General features: G+C 38.6%; 1 protein-coding gene across 1 annotated transcript; it reads right to left on the bottom strand.

Moving 5' to 3' along the window:
• Positions 1–628: 628 nt before the first annotated feature.
• Positions 629–20,650, bottom strand: MDH1 (malate dehydrogenase 1). Its single transcript, XM_047852300.1, has 9 exons — positions 20,498–20,650; positions 14,640–14,738; positions 13,703–13,799; positions 11,584–11,759; positions 9,277–9,399; positions 2,774–2,950; positions 2,147–2,260; positions 1,511–1,600; positions 629–968 (listed from the first exon to the last, which is right to left on the bottom strand). Exons 1-9 carry the CDS (start codon positions 20,498–20,500, stop codon positions 843–845), a joined length of 1,005 nt encoding a protein of 334 aa, XP_047708256.1. The 5' UTR covers positions 20,501–20,650; the 3' UTR covers positions 629–842.
• Positions 20,651–20,801: the final 151 nt, after the last annotated feature.

Below are 20,801 nucleotides of genomic sequence, written 5' to 3'. Positions count from 1 at the left end.
GAGAAATTTATATTATCTATTATGTACAATGAATTAAGTATAAGAATGGAAAAGTGAGGTCTCTCTGGTCCTTATGAATTTTGGAAAAAAAGACTAATTTTTTTGAATAGCACTGTTTCTAGTAAGAAGCTTAGACTGAGGACATTCCCACTAGCATACATTTCTGTGGCATTTAGCAGTTATGAAATGTAAATTATTCCTTATCTGCTATAAGGTAATACATCAAGGGAAGATTTATTACCTTTTCATTCCATCACGAAAATGATTGTTCTAATTTCACCCAATGGCATTAAACTGTTAACACTATCTTTGCAACCTATTTAACAGATAATGTTAAAATCAAATTATCTACAGTGCATGAACTAACCTTTAAGATTTAAAATATGTGTTTAATAGTCTAATGTAGGGATGTTTAAAAATATATTCTACAGTAGAATGATTCATTATCACAAGATGGATTTTCCTATCCTGTTTATGAGAAGAGAATTATGCTTTATTTTGTAACATTTTCCATCTTTACTGCTTTTCTCTGGTTAAAAAAGAAATCACAGTACTAAACTGGGACACATGCAAGTTTGTTTTCTGAACAGAAATGAAATGTTAGCTGGAAATTAGAGTCTGAGTCGTCTTCATTTGAATATATATTTTATTTAGAATGCAGCACTAACAGCATGATGATAAACTGTCACAAATTTATACCAAGAAGCACACAATCTTCAAATGTGTTGTTTTTTCGCAAGTAATTTAAGTATAGCATTATTGTTATTTGGTTACGAGAGTCAAAGACGACATTTAGATTCTTCAGCTCTGGAGCTTTTAGTAACATCAAAATGATTGTCTAGTCAGGCAGAAGAGAGAAATTCAAAAGCAGTTTCTTTTTCTTCTGCCAGTTCCTTTGCAGTTAGATCCATCTTCTCACGGGAGAAATCATTAATAGTGAGACCTTCAACAACCTTCCAGGTCTTGTTCTGTTTGAAAATAATTGCAAATAAAAGACTTACAATTAAATGAGAACTGATCTTCCAGCAAGCAACAACTCAGATTGAACTTTACGCTACAGGAGTATCTGTTTTTAAAGTCTGATTCTAAAGAAGCAAATCAAAATCCAGATCTTAACTAACATATAGTTCTGGTAAAAATTCAACACTTGGATTTAAAACTCATTGAATCTAGAAAAAAAATCTTTAAATGAGGATTTAACTAGCAAACGTTAAAAAAAAAAAACTAATGACTTTCATATGGTCATAATAAAAATAAGATACTATTGGTAGGGATCCAATATTAGAGGCATAATAACAAAGTACATCTAGTGACAAGGGGTGAATCTTGCTTTCCAGATTAATTTCAATCTTTTAGTACCCTGAAGTTGTGCTTCATACAATTTTAAAGTTGAGAAAAATGTCTAACTTAGTAAAAGAACAACTTTCTACACTAACATACCAATATTAATAAAAATATGTAACTACTCTCCCAGAAGGGAACAGAGGGAAATAACCCTAAAATACCATACCTTGATTGTAACAGGGAATGAGTACAGCAGATCATCAGGAACACCATAGGGGTTGCCATCAGAGATAATGCCCATGGACACAAATTCTCCCTAAAAACAATAATCAGCGTTGTATATTCTCATGGTGCTTAGGAATTAGTTCACACAAGCAAATGAACATGAATTAACAAAACTAAACCAGGTAATGCTTTCTTACTATGTGCCTGACTTCAATACTGTATAAGGAAGCATCACCAGGCACTTCCATGACAGGTTAACTTCCATGTGTTATTATCTCATTCCACTCCTCCAATCCTTGTGAGAAGCAGGCCAGAGAAACCGAATTCTCATTTTCTAAATGAGGAAGCTATGGCCTTAATATAGGTTTTAGGAAAAAACTCACAGTTGCCAGGTGTGCTAGGTGTTTTCCATATACCATCTCATCTAACCCTTAACAACCCTGTGAGAAATGCCATGTAAAAGATAATCAAATGGTTCACAAAGTTTAAGTAACTTTCCCAAGATTTTTCAGCCAGTTAGGCAGCTGAGCTGGGATATAAACCTAACCTTCCTGACTGCAAGGTTATGTTCTTTTCACAGCACAACATCAGAGGCCAAAAATGAAAGAGCGGCCTGTACAGATCACTGAGTCCTCACCTCTGGGGTTCCAAACCAGATGTCTCTGACATGGTCACAGATGGCTTTTGCAGCAGACATTGCGCTGGACAGCTTTCGAGCCTTGATGACAGCAGCACCACGCTGCTGCACAGTCTGGTTGGGGACAGGCAGAGACAGTATTACTTGATCATGAGAGCAGAGTTTTTATCAATTCTGAGCTAATCCTGGGATGAAAGACTGCAATCATAGTTTAATGTCTTCCCCTCCAAAATCATTCAACTACCTGGTGTGGGCCTTACCAACCTATCTGAATTATAAGCACCAGTCTTTCTGAAAAAAGGAAACTACAAATCCACACAGAGTTTACTACATTCCATACAAAGAAATGGATCTTGTTATAAAGATGAACTGGATGACTGGAGGGAACTTTAGTTTTTTCTCATTTTAGCAATCAATCTTGACTGCACACAACAGATCAGATCTGACTGGATCAAGATTGGCTGTGTATGACCTGCAAAGAAAGTATGTAGTCACCAGAGCAACTGTGAAAGGCCTGCTCTCCTTGAGAACCACTCCACCCCCATCCCTTGGAGAGACACTCAGGTCAGCAATGTGGTGTGTTTCTCAAGAGTTCTTTATGCATGGCTGTTAAGAGATTTTTCTTACTGTGATGAATTCTCCTTTGAGCCAGCTGTCATCTTTCAGAGCATCGTAAACACCAACTTCCTTTCCATGCAGTTTCACCTTGGCATGGCTGACATCTGGATACTGAGTTGAGGAATGGTTTCCCCAGATAATGACATTCTTTACATCATCAGAAGTCACACCAAGTTTAAGAGCAATCTAGTGAAATAGAAAACAAACACATTACTTAGACAAATGCTTTTTATTTCAAATTGTGCCTGACAAACCCTTAAAATAAAAAGCCTCTGAAACTTCAAGAAAACACACAAGTTATATTGATTTGTAAAATAATATAGTGTTAATTATTATTATAATAATTTACTGCTTGGTTATTTCCTAAAGCTCAACTGTATAAACAAAATGTGAACCCAAAGGATCACAAAGTAGACTATTTGAGAGCAAAGAGCACCTCAGTTTGTGCCTGACTTATCAGTCAGTATAGTGTGTTTATCAAATATAAAACACCAGCAAGAGGTTAATATGGTTTGAATATATAAATGTGACCTTTGCTTTGTTGTTAATACTTAGAGATGTCTCCTCAGCACTTCTGAGAATCAGGTTAGAATATGGGATTTTCTCCACATTTAGGGGAAATTTTTATTATATATCATAAAAATGAATTAGCTAAATTTCAAATAATCCTATGAAATTTTGGAGTGGGAAGGGATTCAGATTACCAAAAGTATGACTGTCCTCAGTTTATAGAACAGGGAACCAAAGGAAAGACTCTAAATGTCTCTAAAATGATACCAGAACTAACAATTTCTCATTGGAGGTTCAAAAAGCACTTTAGGGGACATCTCGCTGGCTCGGTTGGGGGAGCATGCGACTCTTGATCTTGGGGACATGAGTAGGCGGTCCATGCTGAATGTAGAGATTACTTCAAAAAAAACCAAAAAACTTAAAAAAAAAAGTACTCTAGGATCCTGCATGCCTTATAGTCACATGACTATCAATTATACTATGTAGTTACACGAAGGGTTAGAAAGTTATGTTTGGGGCGCCTGGGTGGCTCAGTCAGTTAGCATCCAACCTCAGCTCAGATCATGATCTCACAGTTCATGGGTTCAAGCCCCACGTTGGGCTCTGCACTGACAGTGCAGAGCCTGCTTGGGATTCTCTCTCTCCTTCTCTTTCTGCCCCTCCCTGGCTTGCACTTTCTCTCTCTCAAGATAAATAAATAAATAAACTTGAAAAAAAAAAAGTTATGTTTTGAAAGATTTAAATAAACAAAATCAGTTCACTTATTTTGTTATTGCCTGATAAGATAATTTGCAAAAAGAAATTATGGTTAGTTACATGTATAATTTGTTCTTAATTAGACAGCAGAATTATGACGGACCAGAAGGGAATGTTTTGGGAAAAAATTTTTAAGAACTGAATGTGTTAGGGTAACACTGTGGGTGATTTCTCTTTCATATTACCAGTAGAATGGGAGAGAAAAATAGCTGTGCCAGAGTTCACAGCTTTTGCATACATCAATAAAAGCACTCCATCCAAAGGATATATACTCTGATACTTTAAGAAGATTTAAAAACAATAAGGAGGGGCGCCTGGGTGGCTCAGTCGGTTGGGCGGCCGACTTCAGCTCAGGTCATGATCTCGCGGTCAGTGAGTTCAAGCCCCGCGTCGGGCTCTGTGCTGACAGCTCGGAGCCTGGAGCCTGTTTCAGATTCTGTGTCTCCCTCTCTCTGACCCTCCCCCGTTCATGCTCTGTCTCTCTCTGTCTCAAAAATAAATAAACGTTAAAAAATTAAAAAAAAATAAAAAAATAAAAAAAATAAAAACAATAAGGATAGCCCCAAATTGGAAACAACCCCAAAGTCCTTCAAGAATGGTTAGAAATGGTGGTCCTTCATATAATGAAATAAATGGGAATAACTGCACAAATAATAAAAAGGAGTAAACTATTGATATAGGCAACAACTTGGATGGGTCTTAAAGGCATTAAACAGTATAAAAAAGTACAGCGATTCTCTGTACTATTTTTGTAACTTCTTAGTCTATATTCCAAAATAAAGAGTAAAAAGCAATAGAACAACCGACCAACCAACCAACCAACCAACCAACCAAAAAGGACACTAATGGACAAGGCCAATACCTAAAATGCTTGCAATGACTTGATTCATCTTTACCCTAATTTATTCCAGCAAATAAAAATCAAATTGTGTTCACTTTCACTATCACCCTTAAAATTGAGACTTGGTTCTTAAGTCCTACAATAGTTAGGGACGCGTGGATGGCTCAAGTCGGTTGGGTGTCTGATTTTGGCTCAGGTTGCAATCTCTCATGGCTCAGGCTTTGCACTGACAGTGCTGAGCCTGCTTTGGACTGTCTCCCTTCCTCCCTGTCCCTCCCCCACTAGTGCTCTGTGTCTCAAAAATAAACATTAAAAAAATTAAATCCTACAGTAATTGGAGGATTTTTTTCTTAATATGAAATTTATTGTCAAATTGGTTTCCATACAACACCCAGTGCTCATCCCAACAGGTACCCACCTCAATGCCCATCACCCACTTTCCCCTCCCTACCACCCCCCATCAACCCTGAGTTTATTCTCAGTTTTTAAGAGTCTCTTATGGTTTGCCTCCCTCCCTCTCTGTAACGATTTTTCCCCCTTCTCCTCCCCCATGGTCTTCTGTTAAGTTTCTCAGGATCCACATAAGAGTGAAAACATATGGTATCTGTCTTTCTCTGTATGACTTATTTCACTTAGCATAACACTTTCCAGTTCCATCCACGTTGCTACAAAAGGCCATGTTTCATTCTTTCTCATTGCCAAGTAGTATTCCATTGTGTACATAAACCACAATCTCTTTATCCATTCATCAGTTGATGGACATTGAGGCTCTTTCCATAGTTTGGCTATTGTTGAAAGTGCTGCTATAAACACTGGGGTACAAGTGCCCCTATGCGTCAGTACTCCTGTATCCCTTGGGTAAATTCCTAGCAGTGCTATTGCTGGGTCCTAGGGTAGATCTATTTTTAATTTTTTGAGGAACTTCCACACTGTCTTCCAGAGTGGCTGTACCAGTTTGCATTCCCATAATTGGATGATTTTTAAAAATTAACTTAAAATTTTGTTTCTGACATTTAAATCACTTCTCATCTAAACCCTGCTTCATCTAGAGTTCTGCAAGTATTAGGACTACTAAAGCACATCAGTCTTCACAAAGTAGTTGGATAGCTTGTTTCTAGAGAATCCAGCTACTGATCTGCTTAGTGGTCGAGGTAGAGTGGTATGAGGTACAATGAGTACCATTTTCTGTGCTATGACCTTCCTGGACTTGGGAAGAATTGCTCTTACTTATATTTAGTAGTTATCATAGAGAAAAGGGAAAATTTACCCAGGGCAAGCAACCTAAGATGTCTGTTACCAAGAACTAAGAACCTATACCTTTGCCGAATGCCAGCCTTAACTGCTCCAGGGTACGGTGAAGACAAACTGCTTCCAGGCCTCTCCTCCCTCCAGGAAGCTCCTTCCTTCTTTTGTCCTTTGCCTACTTCCTCTTTTTTTTTTTTTTTAATTTACTGAGTTAATCCATTTCTGTCTGGACAGCAAAGGCCAATACTTTGCAGATGTAGTTTCTAAATTTCATTCGTGTCAGAGCGAGTCTAAATTCACGTGTATCCAGGATTGCATTTCCTTGCTCCATTAGATGCTGTCATGTCTGCCATGTAGACCTGTTAAACAGTTTTGGACTGATTCTCCAGCCCCAGTAAATTTCTTCCCCCTGGTACCAGCTAACTAGTTGTACTGGCAAATTACCCTGTCAGCATACATATGCAGCTCTGGTTTGCAAATACACAGGGAAATTCTGCAGGTGTTAGACAGTCACTAGGTAGCTAGGCCCTGATTTCCAAAATGAACTACGTTAAGACTAGCAACATTCATGTATGAAACAGTCTTTGCATTTGTTATTTTTCTCACTGGATTAACAACTTCTATGGGAGGAAGAAACTGCTTTTTCAAAAACTTCCTACAAGCTCTCACTGTGCCAGACTGACATGCTGGAACATGTGCCAAAAGTTAAAGTCTAACAAGACTGCTTTTTTCTCTTTCCTCATTAGACTTTTGCCCTTACAGGGAAAAGGGTTTCAGGCACTGGGACAAAGTGTCACTTAATAGTACCTCTGTAAGCAGAATTTTCCAGTGCCTGCCTCCACCAAGGCCTCAGTTCAAACAGCAGAAAACCAAGTTTGTCAGGGTCCTTACCTTTTTCCCTGTTGCATGTAGGTAACCATCTTGCAATCCAGAGCCAAGAAATTCAACAATGTTTCGTAGTACCCAAATGTCACCACTCATTCAAACTAACTCCCGTTCCTTCCACCCACCAGATTCTAGCTAAAAAGTAAGGAAAAAGACAGCTCACAGCCTAAAGCCTCACAGGAAATATTTGCAATTTAAGCTTGTTATCGGATGGCCTTCTAAATTAATTGAATATTCAAGGAGATGTATCTGAGGTATGGCTCTTCTCAACTTTTGGTTATATCCTTACTACTACTACTACTACAAATCATTAATAGTAAGAGCAACCCACTTTTATTTAGTTTTACTATGTGACAGGTACCATGATAAGGGCTTAATGTAGATCTTATTTAATCCACATAGCTTCCCTTTGAGATAGATAGAATTATTATCGCATTTCATACCTTAAATATACTTTCTCAAGGTCACAGAACTAGTAAGAGCGGACTTAGGTCACCTGACCCTGCTATGTAAGAACACACCTAGGGGTTTGGACTCAGATGAATCTAGGTGGCAGGATCCCTGACCTCTCTGGGCTTCAGGTTTCTTATCTGTAAAATACAGATAATAACATACCTCATATGGTTATTAGAATAATTAAATGATAAATTACATGTAGACCATTCCGCTTAGGGTAGAAGCTTAACAAGTATCAATTCTTTTCTTCTTTACTAGGTACTCCAAAGCTGAAAGTTGATCAATTCTCAGTTTAAAGCAGTGGTTTTTCAACTTAGACCTCACACCATCTTTTGACAAAAACTTTTCTTGAAACTAAAATTGTTTTTAAAAAAATGTTTATTTATTCACTTTGAGAGAGACAGAGCGAGAATGAACGAGGGTGGGGCAGAGAGAGAGAGAATGAATCCCAAGCAGGTTCTGTGCTGTCAGCACAGACCTGACATGGGACTTGATCTCATGAACCATGAGATCATGACTTGAACTGAAATCAAGAGCTGGACGCTTAACTGACTGAGCCACTCAGATGCCCCAACAAAGTTGCGTTCTTTAGAAGAAACAGCGGGGAGCCCATGTGGCTCAGTCAGTTGAGTGTCCAACTCTTGATTTTGGCTAAGGTCATCATGATCCCAGGGTCATGGGAATGAGCCTTGTATTGAGCTCTGTGCTGAGTGTGGAGCCTGCTCAAGATTTCTCCCTCCCTCTCCCTTTGCCCCTCTCCCCCACTCATGCTCTCTAACATAAAATAATTTCTAAAAATGAAGAAAAAGGACTAAATTCATACACTACCTAACAGTGATGACCTGTTTATGAGGAGGCATGGTCAGAAAAGTGTTAAGGAAAAGGAAAGAGGTTATGTCCAAGAACCCTGAACTTTGTCATGGCTTTTGAAGGGCACCAGGATTGTCTAGACCCAATAAAGCCTAGGAGACCAGTACAGATAATTGGCTGTGGCTTCCTATTTTTTTAAAAGGCTACTGTTATTACCCTGGTCACTGACTCCTTGGCACATTTATCTAAGACTCCAAGGGGTAAGGGCACTTGAGAACAATTAAAATTTAGTTGCTAAGAAGTGGTAATTAAGAAGTTTTATGGAAACAATGTAGAATATTAAGAAGACATAAAAATAAAATTAGATATAAAATTAAAAAATCTGAATCTGATTGCTTAGCTATAGGGAAAAAGGAAACAATCACATAAAACACAAAAAACTGAAATCTTTCTTTCTATAATGTTCTATATATCTCACAAAAATCAACTATGCATTGTCATGTTAATTATCTATACTAATGACTGATTTTTTAACTACTACAGTAAGAGAACATTCATTAGGAACAGCATTTTAAATATAGTTAGCAAATGAAATATAGTGAAGAAAATTTTTTTTCAAAAAAAATTTTTAAGTTTATTTATTCTGAAAGAGAGAACAAGAGAACATTGGAAGGGCAGAGAGAAAGGGAGAGCGAGAGATCACAAGCAGAGCTAAGAGCGCAGAGCTTGATGCGGGGCTCGAGCTCACGAACCGTGAGATCATGACCCGAGCTGAAACCAAGAGTCAGACACTTAGCCGACTGAGCCACCCAGGCACCCCTATAGTTGAGAAAATTAAGTATGAAGCTCAGCCTCCTTAAGAGACTAGATTTAAAGACTCCCTAATAAATGAGAAAAGCTTCCTACTAAACAAAAACAATAAAATAAAGTAAGTTTCAGCTACTTTAAAAGTGAGAGAAAAAGGTTTTAAAGTTGAACATTCATAAGATTTTAAAAGGTGTTTTCCTACCTGAGCTTTAGCTCGGTTGTGATCCAAACGAGTCAAGCAACTGAAGTTCTCCTTGGGGATGGACGGTGCCGACTTGCAGGCAGTCAGGCAGTTGGTATTGGCTGGGTTTCCCACCACAATAACCTAGGAGGCATAGCACCGTTATAGACCACATACTGATTAACTAAACTATCTTAGAATAGGACTGACGAATGTGTAACATGTAGTCTTTGTGTCAAGTCTGTGTGAACAAAATAGGCAAAGTTACCACTGCAGTTTCTACTGTATTTCCACCCCATTGTTAGTGTTTGGTACAATTACGCAAAACGTGTCTTTAAGAAAGCTACCAGTATGTACACAAGTTGCTTTCCGGGTGGCAGTGTCCAAGACCTGAGGTCCATGTCTTTCTATTTTGTTTTGTGCCAAAACAGAGACAAATCATTTATCTAATTGCCACACACACACACACACACACACACACACACACACACACAAAACCGTAAGTAATCCAAGGCTCTAAGACATCAATTCATTCATAAAATTTTCCTTTTTTTTTTCCTTCCTTCCATAAAATTTCCTTCCATAAAAGTAATCCAAGAAAGAAATTCTACTTGAGCAGTTCACATTAGGACAATGATTTGTCTTTATTAATTGAGAGTATTTTCAATCTTGCCTAATCTTAAGAATTAACTGGGATTTGCTAAATTACAGATTACCAAATCCTACCCATCCATAGAATGGGAGAGAAGGGAGAAGAATCCTTAGAAGAAAGCACTTTAGGCTACTTTTTTTTTTTTTTTATTTGGGGAGGTACAGGATACACTGCATTATAACACAGTATAGGAAAATATACAGAAAAATCCACCATGGACTTTTTCATTCAAGTTTTTAAAATCTTGGGGCGCCTGGGTGGCTCAGTCGGTTAAGCGGCCGACTTCGGCTCGGGTCACGATCTCACGGTCCGTGAGTTCGAGCCCCGCGTCAGGCTCTGTGCTGACAGCTCGGAGCCTGGAGCCTGTTTCGGATTCTGTGTCTCCCTCTCACTCTGCTCCTCCCCTGTTCATACTCTGTCCCTCTCTGTCTCAAAAATACATAAACGTTAAATAAAATAAAATCTTTAATAAAATTATATACTTACCAGGAAATAATGCAAACTTACCAAAAAGCTGCAAGAATACAGAGACTACCTCCCACATCCTTTTTACCCAGATTCCCCAACTTGCTCCATCTCTCTCCTCTCTCTCTCTCTCTCTACACACACACACACACACACACACACACACACACACACACACACACACACACACTATATCCTTAGTCTTTTTTTTTTCTTTTTTTTTGGCCCATTTGAGAGCAAGCTGAAGACATGATACCCCAATGCCCCTAAGTACTCCAGTGTCACTGTGTATTTCCCTAAAAAGGACACTTTTGGCTGAGGGGTTAATTACTGTGGAAGCAGTACCACAACTCCAAGCAGCCTGGAGCAGTCCAAACAACGTAATTTTTTGAGACCTATGGATTTCTCCTCAACTTATTTCTACTGTTTTCTATTAATGACTATAGAAGATAAAAGTAAGCTATTTGAAATGAATTCTACAGAAAGCAAAAATTCAGATATATGTATATTATTATAATAGAACATTGTAATTGGCAACTTTAAAAATCTTAAACATTTTCTCTTACCTTTGTTTAAAGTCAGGATAGGGGAAAAAAAAAAGTCAAGACAGGGAAGAATAACTATCAAAATCAATAAAACCTCTAATCAGTAAGCCTTTTAGCTATGACAACTAAGTTCTAGTTAACTGATATTTAATTGGTAAAAGAGGCCTTATTATAATAAGGCAAATTTAGAAATAAAGTACCCTTGAACACAAAGAGAAAAGGAAGTTACACCAATTCCATTCCTCAAGAGACAAGCATATCAAAATTCCTCTGAATTGAGAAAATCTGAGCATTTTAGAAGACACACCTCTCATTGCTGAGAATGCAACTTACAGCCATCTCTCTCTACAATCACAAATCCAAATTCTGAACAAATATTTCCACACAGCTAAAAGGCACCAGAAAGTTCTGTGCCTTCTCTAGAAGTCTCTAATACTGAATTTCCATATTACAGTAATGAGCAAACTATTTTTGAAAACCTCTAAATAAAAATTTCTACATTATAGGGAAAAAAAGTTTTATCAAGCAAAATTCTCTATTTACTGACCACAGCACAGAACTGGGGTGGGGAGGGGGGGGGAGGCAAATAATTTTGCCTCCACTTAAATGCTGAAACAAATTTTAAATGCTGATAATGAAAACCCCCATAAAATACTATATGGTCACCTTAACTGACTTCTTGGCATATTTCTCCAAGGCTGCACCCTGGCATTTGAAGATTTTCACATTTGCTTTCAGTAAATCTTTCCTCTCCATGCCATCCCTTCTTGGCATGGAGCCCACAAGAATGGCCACATCCAGGTCTTTGAAGGCAACATCTTCTTTATCTGTTGCGATGACATCTGTGAACATGGCAATAAATATGGAGAGCTACTGAAACACCAAAGTCTGAGGTCTTCTTTTTCACATTGCATCTACCCAGTACTTCTTTCCCTTTGTAGCAAATGTTAACATTTATATATCAAAATGTTTAAAGTTTTAGGGGCCTAAGAAGGGAAAGACAATATAGTCAACAAACAGAACATCAGCAGAAATGTAAATTACATTTATTTTGCTTTTCCTATTTCAGTAATTGTTTCAAATCCAAAAACTCTATAGCTGTTTGTTCTATAATCAAAGATTGTACAAGGTATAATATATAACTTTCAAAGCAACATTTGTTATTCACACTACCACAGCATGAAAGAGAAACTAATTTATCTATTTTTACGTTGTAATTATTTTAAGGTCTATGATCTGAATCACACATTCAAAATAATGTTTATTGAGGAGTTTTGTGCCAGGAATAACACTATGAATTTTATTTTATAGAATTTAACTTTAATATTTGATACATGAAGACAAAGAGGTTTAAAGAGACTAATTAGCTGCCATCAAAAAGCAGTGAAGCTATAATTCCAGCCTGGGTTGGTCCAGAGGCCAACCACTATTCTACTATGTTAGTCCAATAAACATCCACCACTTGTTTTTTGATTAAAGAACATATATCATCACTCTCCTTTGTTGATAGTATTAAAAAGGCCACGACTAGTGCTACAAATGTTTTTGTCCCCCACAAAATTCATATGTTGAGACCTAATCCCCAATGTGATGGTATTAAAAGGTGGGGGTCTTGTGGGAGATGATTAGGTTAGAAGGGTACAGCTGTTATGAATGAGATTAGTGTCCTTATAAAAGAAGCCTCAGAGAGCTCCTTCACCCCTTCCATTTTGCGAGGACACAGGAAGACAGTGGTCTATGAACCAGGAATTGGCTTCTCACCAGAATGTGACCATGCTGGTACCTTAATCTTGGATTTCCTAACCTCCAGAATTCTGAGAATTATTTTTGTTTGTAAGCCACTCAGTCTATGGTATTTTTGTTATAGTAGCCCAGATGGACTAAGACAACCAGGATTCAGCATTGTCACTGGTAAATTTTTACGGTGGTCAACTTGTGTCACAGTAAGGGTGCTGTAAAGCCCCCAACAGATATACAAAGAAACATTACTTAGTCAGGGGGAATCTTCTTCCGTGACATGTATCCTTATTTGCAGAACTTTCCCTCTCTGTTCACAGCTGATCGGGGACAAGCTATTAACTAGACCCATTAGAGCAGAGGAACTCAGCAGAGAAAGGAATAAAAATGCAACAATGCAATAAAGTTGATTTGGAAAAAGAGGGTGAGTTGTGTGCCAACTATACTTCAATTTAAAAAAAGAAAAGAAAAGAAAAGAAAAGAGAAAAGAAAAGAAAAGAAAAGAGAGGGTGAGGAAAGGGAGCCAGAGGAATAGCTTGCACTCTCTTATACAATAAGAGAAAAAAGGCATAGTTTTTAACCGACACGGGTTATTTCTTGCTTTTACCCTTATTTATTTTTGATATACATCTTACCAAGTAGTTGTAGCTCAAAATACAAAAACACTTTTATATAAAAAAAAAATTTTTTTTAATCTTTATTTATTTTTGAGAGAGAGAGAGAGAGAGAGAGAGAGAGAGAGAGAGAGAGAGAGAGACAGACAGACAGACAGGGCATGAGCAGGGGAGGGGCAGAGTGAGAGGGAAACACAGAATCTGAAGTAGGCTCCAGGCTCTGAGCTGTCAGTACAGAGCCCGACGCGGGGCTGGAACTCACAAGCCATGAGATCATGACCTGAGCTGAAGTCGGACGCTCAACTGACTGAGCCACCCAGGCGCCCCCAAAAACACTTTTATGAAAGAGTTTCTAATTGAGAGGCTGGTTAAAAATCTCTTTTTTGAATGACATAGAATACTATAATATCCTTTTCTCCTCCACCCCAACTCACCTTTCAGGAGGGGAAGGGCACAGTCTTGCAGTTCCATTAGGACACCATCTAGGACACCCATCATGGGAGTGATATCCAACAGCACAAGAATTATAGGCTGCCAAATAAATAGCCAACGACAGCGTCTGTCAGTGTAGCTTATGTCACTCAGTCACAAAAAAGTCCTCCTGCAGAGTTTTTGCTTATTTGGTGTATGTATGTGTATAATTCCCATTATTAGTTATAATTATTTTAGGAGGTCAGGTTATCATCCCACTTTCAGAAAAAGGAATGCCAGAAAACCAGCAACAGTGTGCTAATAGACAAAGTAAAAGGAATCACCACTATTGAATTTTAAAGGAGTATACAGGGAAGAAATATCAAATTGAAATGACATGCCAGAGCTCACTCTTATGGTTCATAGCTGTATATCTGATTTTAGTTCATGAAAAGCTAAGTATAGTGTCTGGCATGAAGGAAGAACTTGATATCCATGGGTGAAGAGAAATAATAGATGAATACTTTAGAAACGAACTTTAGTGTAACCAGACCTGCTGGAATAGGGAGTGCCTGCTTTAAACTGGAACACAGATTTGCCTGTCCAACTATTTTGTGTCTAAAGACCACTGGCGAACAAGGAAGTCCTAATTCAGTAGCTTTCTCTCCCACATGACTCTACTAGTTACTGTTACTAGTAAAAACCTTCCACTGACTGACTAATACCTGCTGGCTGTACCCAGTCAACAAAATACAGTATGTGGAATAGTTCTGATCTACAAAGCATTTTCAATGCCTGGAAGAGCACATATTAGTAAGATACCACTTACATTTATAGCAGTGTGCCTACTACATTTATTGGGATAACCCATTCCTTCATCATTTAAACATTTCTTTGAAACTAAATACAGGGTTTATTGACAATGTTCTAATTTTGATTTGAGGTATATAGAAGACCTACCTGGTCTTTACCAAAGACAGATCCATTTCCAATACTGTACAGCAGTGAATATGCAATTTGACCAGCTGCTCCAGTCACAAGAACTCTGATTGGTTCAGACTGTAATGAAAGAGACTCATTAATTAACATCTTATTTACAAACGCTGTTGTATCCTAAAGATGTTCAGGATGTTCTCTGTAACAAGACAACCACATACTTTAAAAGTTACTGTAAAATTAAAAAATTTTTTTCACATTTACTCATTTTTGAAATGCACAGAGAGACAGAGTGTGAATGGGGGAGGGGCAGAGAGAGAGGGAGACACAGAATCTGAAGCAGGCTCCAGGCTCCAAGCTGTCAGCACAGAGCCTGACACAGGGCTCGAATTCATGACCGCGAGACGGTGACCTGAGGCGAAGTCGGCCGCCCAACCGACTGAGCTTCCCAGGTGCCCCAAAAGTTACTGTGAAATTTTAAAGTTTCTTACCATTTGGCTTAGTAGAGGACTTATTTCAGACTTGTCCAGTAAATATAGCATGCCCAAATCTGGAACATGTGTCCGTCCTTTGGCTGCGTTATTTCTGTGGTGTTATTTACCTCTGTAAACCTGGATTTACTTACAAAATCATATCTATCTTTTTAAGGCTATTTTGCCACTGAAATAGGCCTAAGGATGTTGAGGTGCCTTATATGGTGATATAAACTCTTGTAGTCACTAGAGCCTTATGCAGATCTCCCCACTCCCACCTGCTCAATAGAACCCTCACACCAGGAAGAAGAGTAATAGTGGCTAAAGTTTTCTATTTACAATGAATCAGAAAATTTTAATGAAACTATTAATCATGATTCAACTTAACTACTTGAAGGAGGAAAATTAAGCCTTTATTTTTTATGTAAGGAGAAAGAAAAACAAGAAAATGATATCTTGATTATAATAAATTTTAGTATTAAATAACAACAAAATAATACAGTGACAGTTGACAACCCGATTCCAAGGGAAAATTAATTTTAAAAGAGAAGTACAGAGAGCATAACAGTTATAACAGAAGTTGCCTTATAGACCTTAACAGATCCTGAACAAAACACAGACATATGGACAAAAATAATAACATATTCAAAATGATGATCCAGAGTCACTTAAAAAAAAAAAAAAGGAAGCTCAGAGAATTAAAAAGATAGAAATATTTCTTTTAAAAAGAGTTAAACAAAAATGTTTGGAACTTAGTGGAGACATTTACTTAGATGGAAACATTTAATCAAGGTGAACTGTTCCTTTCCTTGACAATGCCGGGTAAATGGACTTACACTGTGTCACCTATATTGTTACTGGCAGGAGAGAAGTGGCCCACTGAAACAAATGGTGAAAGAAGCCTGTGGTTTCTTTATATTTAGAATCCTCTCTTCCAGGTGAGTCATGTCTTTGGGATAGAAGGAGACTATGTCTGACGACCTTCCAACCCTAACCTCTGAAGGTCAGCAGCACTTAGCAATTTGGTACCCATAGAAATCAAAGGAAAAAATTCTCAAAGAAGTACCAACTGTTGTAGAGAAACAAGTCTGTACATAGCAGACAATGTATGCTTTCTTCTCAAAGATGTGACCAGAGTATGAGTGGAAAAAAGGAGAAAACTATGGAGAGTAACTATGAAGGTTGTTATTCCTTGACCCTCTAGGTCTCTTCCCCATCCTCTTCACCAACTTTTCCCCTAGGCCTTCCCTACCCCCAAAAAGACAAAATACGGTAATTCCCCAAATAAACCAATTTTATTACAATACATACTTCTGTTTCCAAAGAGACTTTAGGTTTATAAAGAATACTAAAACTAATTGTATATGGTTATTTTTTATCATATGGCCTTTACACGTTAATTGTCATTTTTTCCTCTTCCCTTGAAGTAGAGTGGGTGAGGAAAGGGGAATAGAGGAAGAAATTATTCCCCCTTTCTCTTTAGAATGCAATCTTCTTTTTTTTTTTTTTTAATTTCTTAACATTTATTTATTTTTGAGAGACAGAGAGAGGCAGAGCATGAGCAGGGGAGGTGGAGGGAGAGGGAGATTCAGAATCCGAAGCAGGCTCCAGGCTCTGAGCTGTTTGTCAGCACAGAGCCCCACGTGGGGCTTGAACTCATCATGACCTGCGAGACCATGACCTGAGCTGAAGTCGGAAGCTCAACTGACTAAGCCACCCAGACGCCTCTCTTTTTTTTTTAAATGTTTATTATTTTTGAGAGAGGAAGAGTGAGAGAGAGTGGGGGAGGGGCAGAGAGGGAGACACAGAATCTGAAGCAGGCTCCAAGCTGTCAGCACAAGAGCCTGATGTGGGGCTTGAACTCACAAACTGAGATCATGACCTGAGTAGAAGTCAGAAGCCACCCAGGCGTGCAATCTACTTAAGGCCAGGGGCTTTGTTTTTATTTTATTTTATTCTATTTTATTTACTTTGTATTCCAACTGCCTACAACAATGCCTGGCATGTAGCTGGAGCTCAAATACTTGCTGAAGGAATAGCTGGGTCTTGTAAAATGACTACTGAAAACCTGGAAATGTAAAAGAATTGTTTGGAAGCAAACCTAACATGCTTTAAAAATTTGTTTAAGATATTTTATTCGTATATACTCGCATTGAGAAGGTTGGAAACTTACTGACCACAATAAAGCCAGCTATAGTTGGCAAAATTATGTCACTAGTTCTAATGATAGGGTCTTATAAATCAACTGATAAACCATTATCTCACTTCATTCATTAAACAATACACTAATGAATCTTTATTATGCACTTGGTACTACTTTAGGCCAGAGAATTCATTATTGAACCATGTGCAGGAAACAAGAGGATAACCCAGTTTTCTAAAACAAGGGCTAGAAAGTGTAATACAGAGATAGCCTCTAGACCCAGAGGTTCTGGTTTTAAATCCTGACTTTACTACTCATTCGCTGTATGTTTTCGGCAAGTTACTTAACCTCCCCGTATTCAGTTTCCGCACAGTAAAATGTAGATAATGACAGCACTACCTAACAAATAAGGTAGTTATAAAGGATTGAGGGAATTAACAGAAAAGCATTAAGAACAGTATGTAGTAAATAGTATAATTATAGGTCTCTGTCACCATAAAATTTTCCTCTAAGGACTATTATACCCTGTGGTTTTCTACTTCCATGTCTGTTACTCTCTACTGGACTGTGAACCACCACCCCCTTGCAGTGAGAGAGGTCCACCTTTGACTCAAATTTGCACGCCCAGATAGTGTCCAACAATTATTTGTTGAATGAATGAAAGTGCAGGGTTAAGAAACATATAAACACATGCTACTTCAGTGTAAAGCAAGCCAGGATAAGAAATGAAGGGGAAAGTGAGTATCACTATCTGTAAAGCTTACAGGTAGATGGTTAGAACACAGTAATGTAGTCAATCTTAGGCATTAATTTTAGCTGCTAAAAAAGTGTTCCCAGGACCACAGTCCTTAGGGAAGGGGTTGTGGCCAACTAGTGAACAACTACTAATTCCATCTCAGCAGTTTCCTTCTATGTCCATGAGCAAATTATTTTCACAGATAGGTAATTCTGTCTTGTTAAGAGGATAGGAAGCCTAGTGAAGTGTCTGAATGTTTGATTATGAAATGGGAAAGGATGTGTGTATTTGGTTCTTTTTGCTCTTTGCAACACTGCATTTGAAAAGCAGGAGGGTGGGAGATTCCTGCTGACTTTCCACAACGTTACAGTGTGAAGACAGGTTACTATTCTTTGCTTAGACATCTGGGCAGTCAGCCAAGATCCAAAGAAGGAATGTCTTTGCTCTTGGCAGGGCTCTAATGACCTTCCTGCAGATTCAGACGCTTGTGCATGTCTCAGTTGTCAAGCTTGAATAGAAGTGCTCCTTCTGTTATTCTACAGAAAAACCCATGTATTCGTTTTTTTCTTTCTAATTTACATCTATTTCTGTAATATAAAAGACAAACTATCATTTAGATTCCTTCATACAGTTAATTCTTGCTGTCACTCCCAATTCCCACTTAAAAAAAAAAAAAAATTGCTTTGAACAGCTTGCAAAAGATGGCCCCTTTTAAACTCAATGATTGTTCACATCCTCTCCTGAGGAGGAAAGAAGACTGAGTCATGTGAGACTGCTGTCAGTTTCAGGAAACCGACAGGAGTATTTTTTCTTATGGACATCTCTGTGTTCTCTGGTGCCCGGGTGACCTTCTGGGGGTGAGGCCTGGTTTTATCTACTGCGTAGCAAAACAACCTAAGAAATGGGGGCCCAGGATTCTCTCTGTGACTTTGGGAAAATCATTTAACCTCATCAGGCTACTTTTATTTTATTTATTTATTTTGAGAGAGAGACTGGGGCGAGGGGCGGGATAAGGAGGTTGGTGGTGGTGGTGGAGTAAGAATCCTAAATAGGCTCTGCCACTGTTAGCGTGCAATCACCAGACTACCTTTTAAAATTAGATTAAATAATCTCCAAATTCCCTTCCAATCCTAGAATTCCAATATTCTGAATTGCAGGGAATAAAGCTATCAGGTAATATAAATGCTGATAAAATACTTCAGTTTGTATCTGCAGTATGAACTTGTATCTGCCTCCAGAACCTCAGCTACTGAAAATAAATTTTCAAAATAACTTGGTAATTGTACGGCACAATATGGTAAGGTGAAAAAAGCTGTAAGACCCTTGGGAGCAAACCGGTGTATGACCTTGAGCAAATAATACTTTGGGTTTCATTGAACACAATTTTAAGATTTGAAGTAGGGCAGATTTATCAAGATGAATTTTAAAGGTCCTATCCAGTTCTAAAATTATAAAGTCTCAGGTTCTCTAAGTACCCTGCATTCTTGCTAAGATTATTAGGTCAGAGACAAAACCATCGTTAAAAGACTAATTATAAGTAAGAAACCGAGATTTAAGAGTTAGTAGCTACTAAGAATTAGTAGCTGTCACCACTGGCCCCTTATAAAGGTAGAGAAGGTAGTAATCCCCTTACCTTGAAAATATGGCTTATCGGGTTCAGGAAAAATTCCAATTCATTTAAATACAGCAGAAATAATGGAAGAAGAACAACTTCAACTATAAATACAAGTACTCAAGAAATTTCTGTCTGATGTCAAATGTCACCTTCAAACAGCATGCAGATTATTTCTACGTCAGAGTTGCCTCACCTCCCCCTCCCCCACCCCCCTTGCAGCAGAGACAAAATATGGTGATCTAGGTACCCAGACCTTCACAAGATGGTTACATTGTGTAATATTAAAAGTAGTGGCTCTAGAATTCGTAACACACAGATCAGTGCTAGTGATGCCGCCACTGCACCACTTCCTGGTTTTACAAAAGATCAATGAACAGGTTTTAAATAACATTTTGTGAAATTAGATATGGCGGAAACACAGCTCTTGAAAACGTCGATTGTAATCTGGAGCACCTGGTAAGCACTATCTTTAACCAAGGGCTCTCTGCTTTCAAGGGCTTTGTGAGAAAAGCCTTTAAAAAACACTATGGGCTCAAGGAAGAAAAAGAGGTTAAGATCCAACACCCCTCCTCCCATATCATCCTTATCAAACCCTATAATTGTGCTTTGGAGAAAACCCGCAGCTTCGTATTTTGCATCCCCGCCATGAAGCAGGACTGAGATCGTGCCTCTCCAGTGATGAACTTCTCTGGAGTCCTTGTAAGAGCCCCTAGGTGGAAATCAACCCCGTCCCAATTACTGGGTCACTGCGAAAGCCCCCAAAAGAGGATTCGAGGCTTTACTAAAGCCCTCCAAGGACAGTGCTTTGCACAGCCGTCCCCTCCCTCCCTCTCCCAACAAGTCCTTCAAGTGCAAAAAACCCCACACAAGGGCGCGAAGGTCGAAGGTAAGCAGGATGCAGGGGCCCACACTCACCATGATTAGGAACTGCGCGAACAATTTCAGCACCTGCAAAACGAGCCTCCGCGAATCCGGTCACCTCTACCGCAGAACGGACTTACGGAGGGCGAGCGATGTGAGAAAGAAAAGCTCCCAACCGCAGCGCCCTCTGGGAACTGTAGTTTATGCTGCCCAGATTCTGGCGCACTCTCCAACTCATTTCCTTCAAGTGTTGAACTACACTTCCCGAGGTCAGAGGGCCCACTCACTCCCTTCTCCCTGCGCTCTTCGCGGATTGCAAAGTAGTCCCTGAGGGCCGGCAGCTGTGATTGGAAGACAG

This window comes from Prionailurus viverrinus, chromosome A3 (genome assembly GCF_022837055.1).
Source record: "Prionailurus viverrinus isolate Anna chromosome A3, UM_Priviv_1.0, whole genome shotgun sequence".
Classification (NCBI taxonomy): domain Eukaryota; kingdom Metazoa; phylum Chordata; class Mammalia; order Carnivora; family Felidae; genus Prionailurus; species Prionailurus viverrinus.
The sequence above is the reverse complement of the archived record's forward strand: the minus strand, read 5'-3'. Positions and strand labels throughout refer to the sequence as shown.

What these genes read in the sequence shown, in the direction of transcription:
- MDH1 (XM_047852300.1), bottom strand. An exon ending in ATGCCAAGAAGTCAGTTAAG is followed by an intron (nt 9,400 to 11,583) that starts GTGACCATATAG and finishes TATGCCTCCTAG; the next exon opens with GTTATTGTGGTGGGAAACCC. An exon ending in CATTCCCTGTTACAATCAAG is followed by an intron (nt 969 to 1,510) that starts GTATGGTATTTT and finishes ATTTTCAAACAG; the next exon opens with AACAAGACCTGGAAGGTTGT.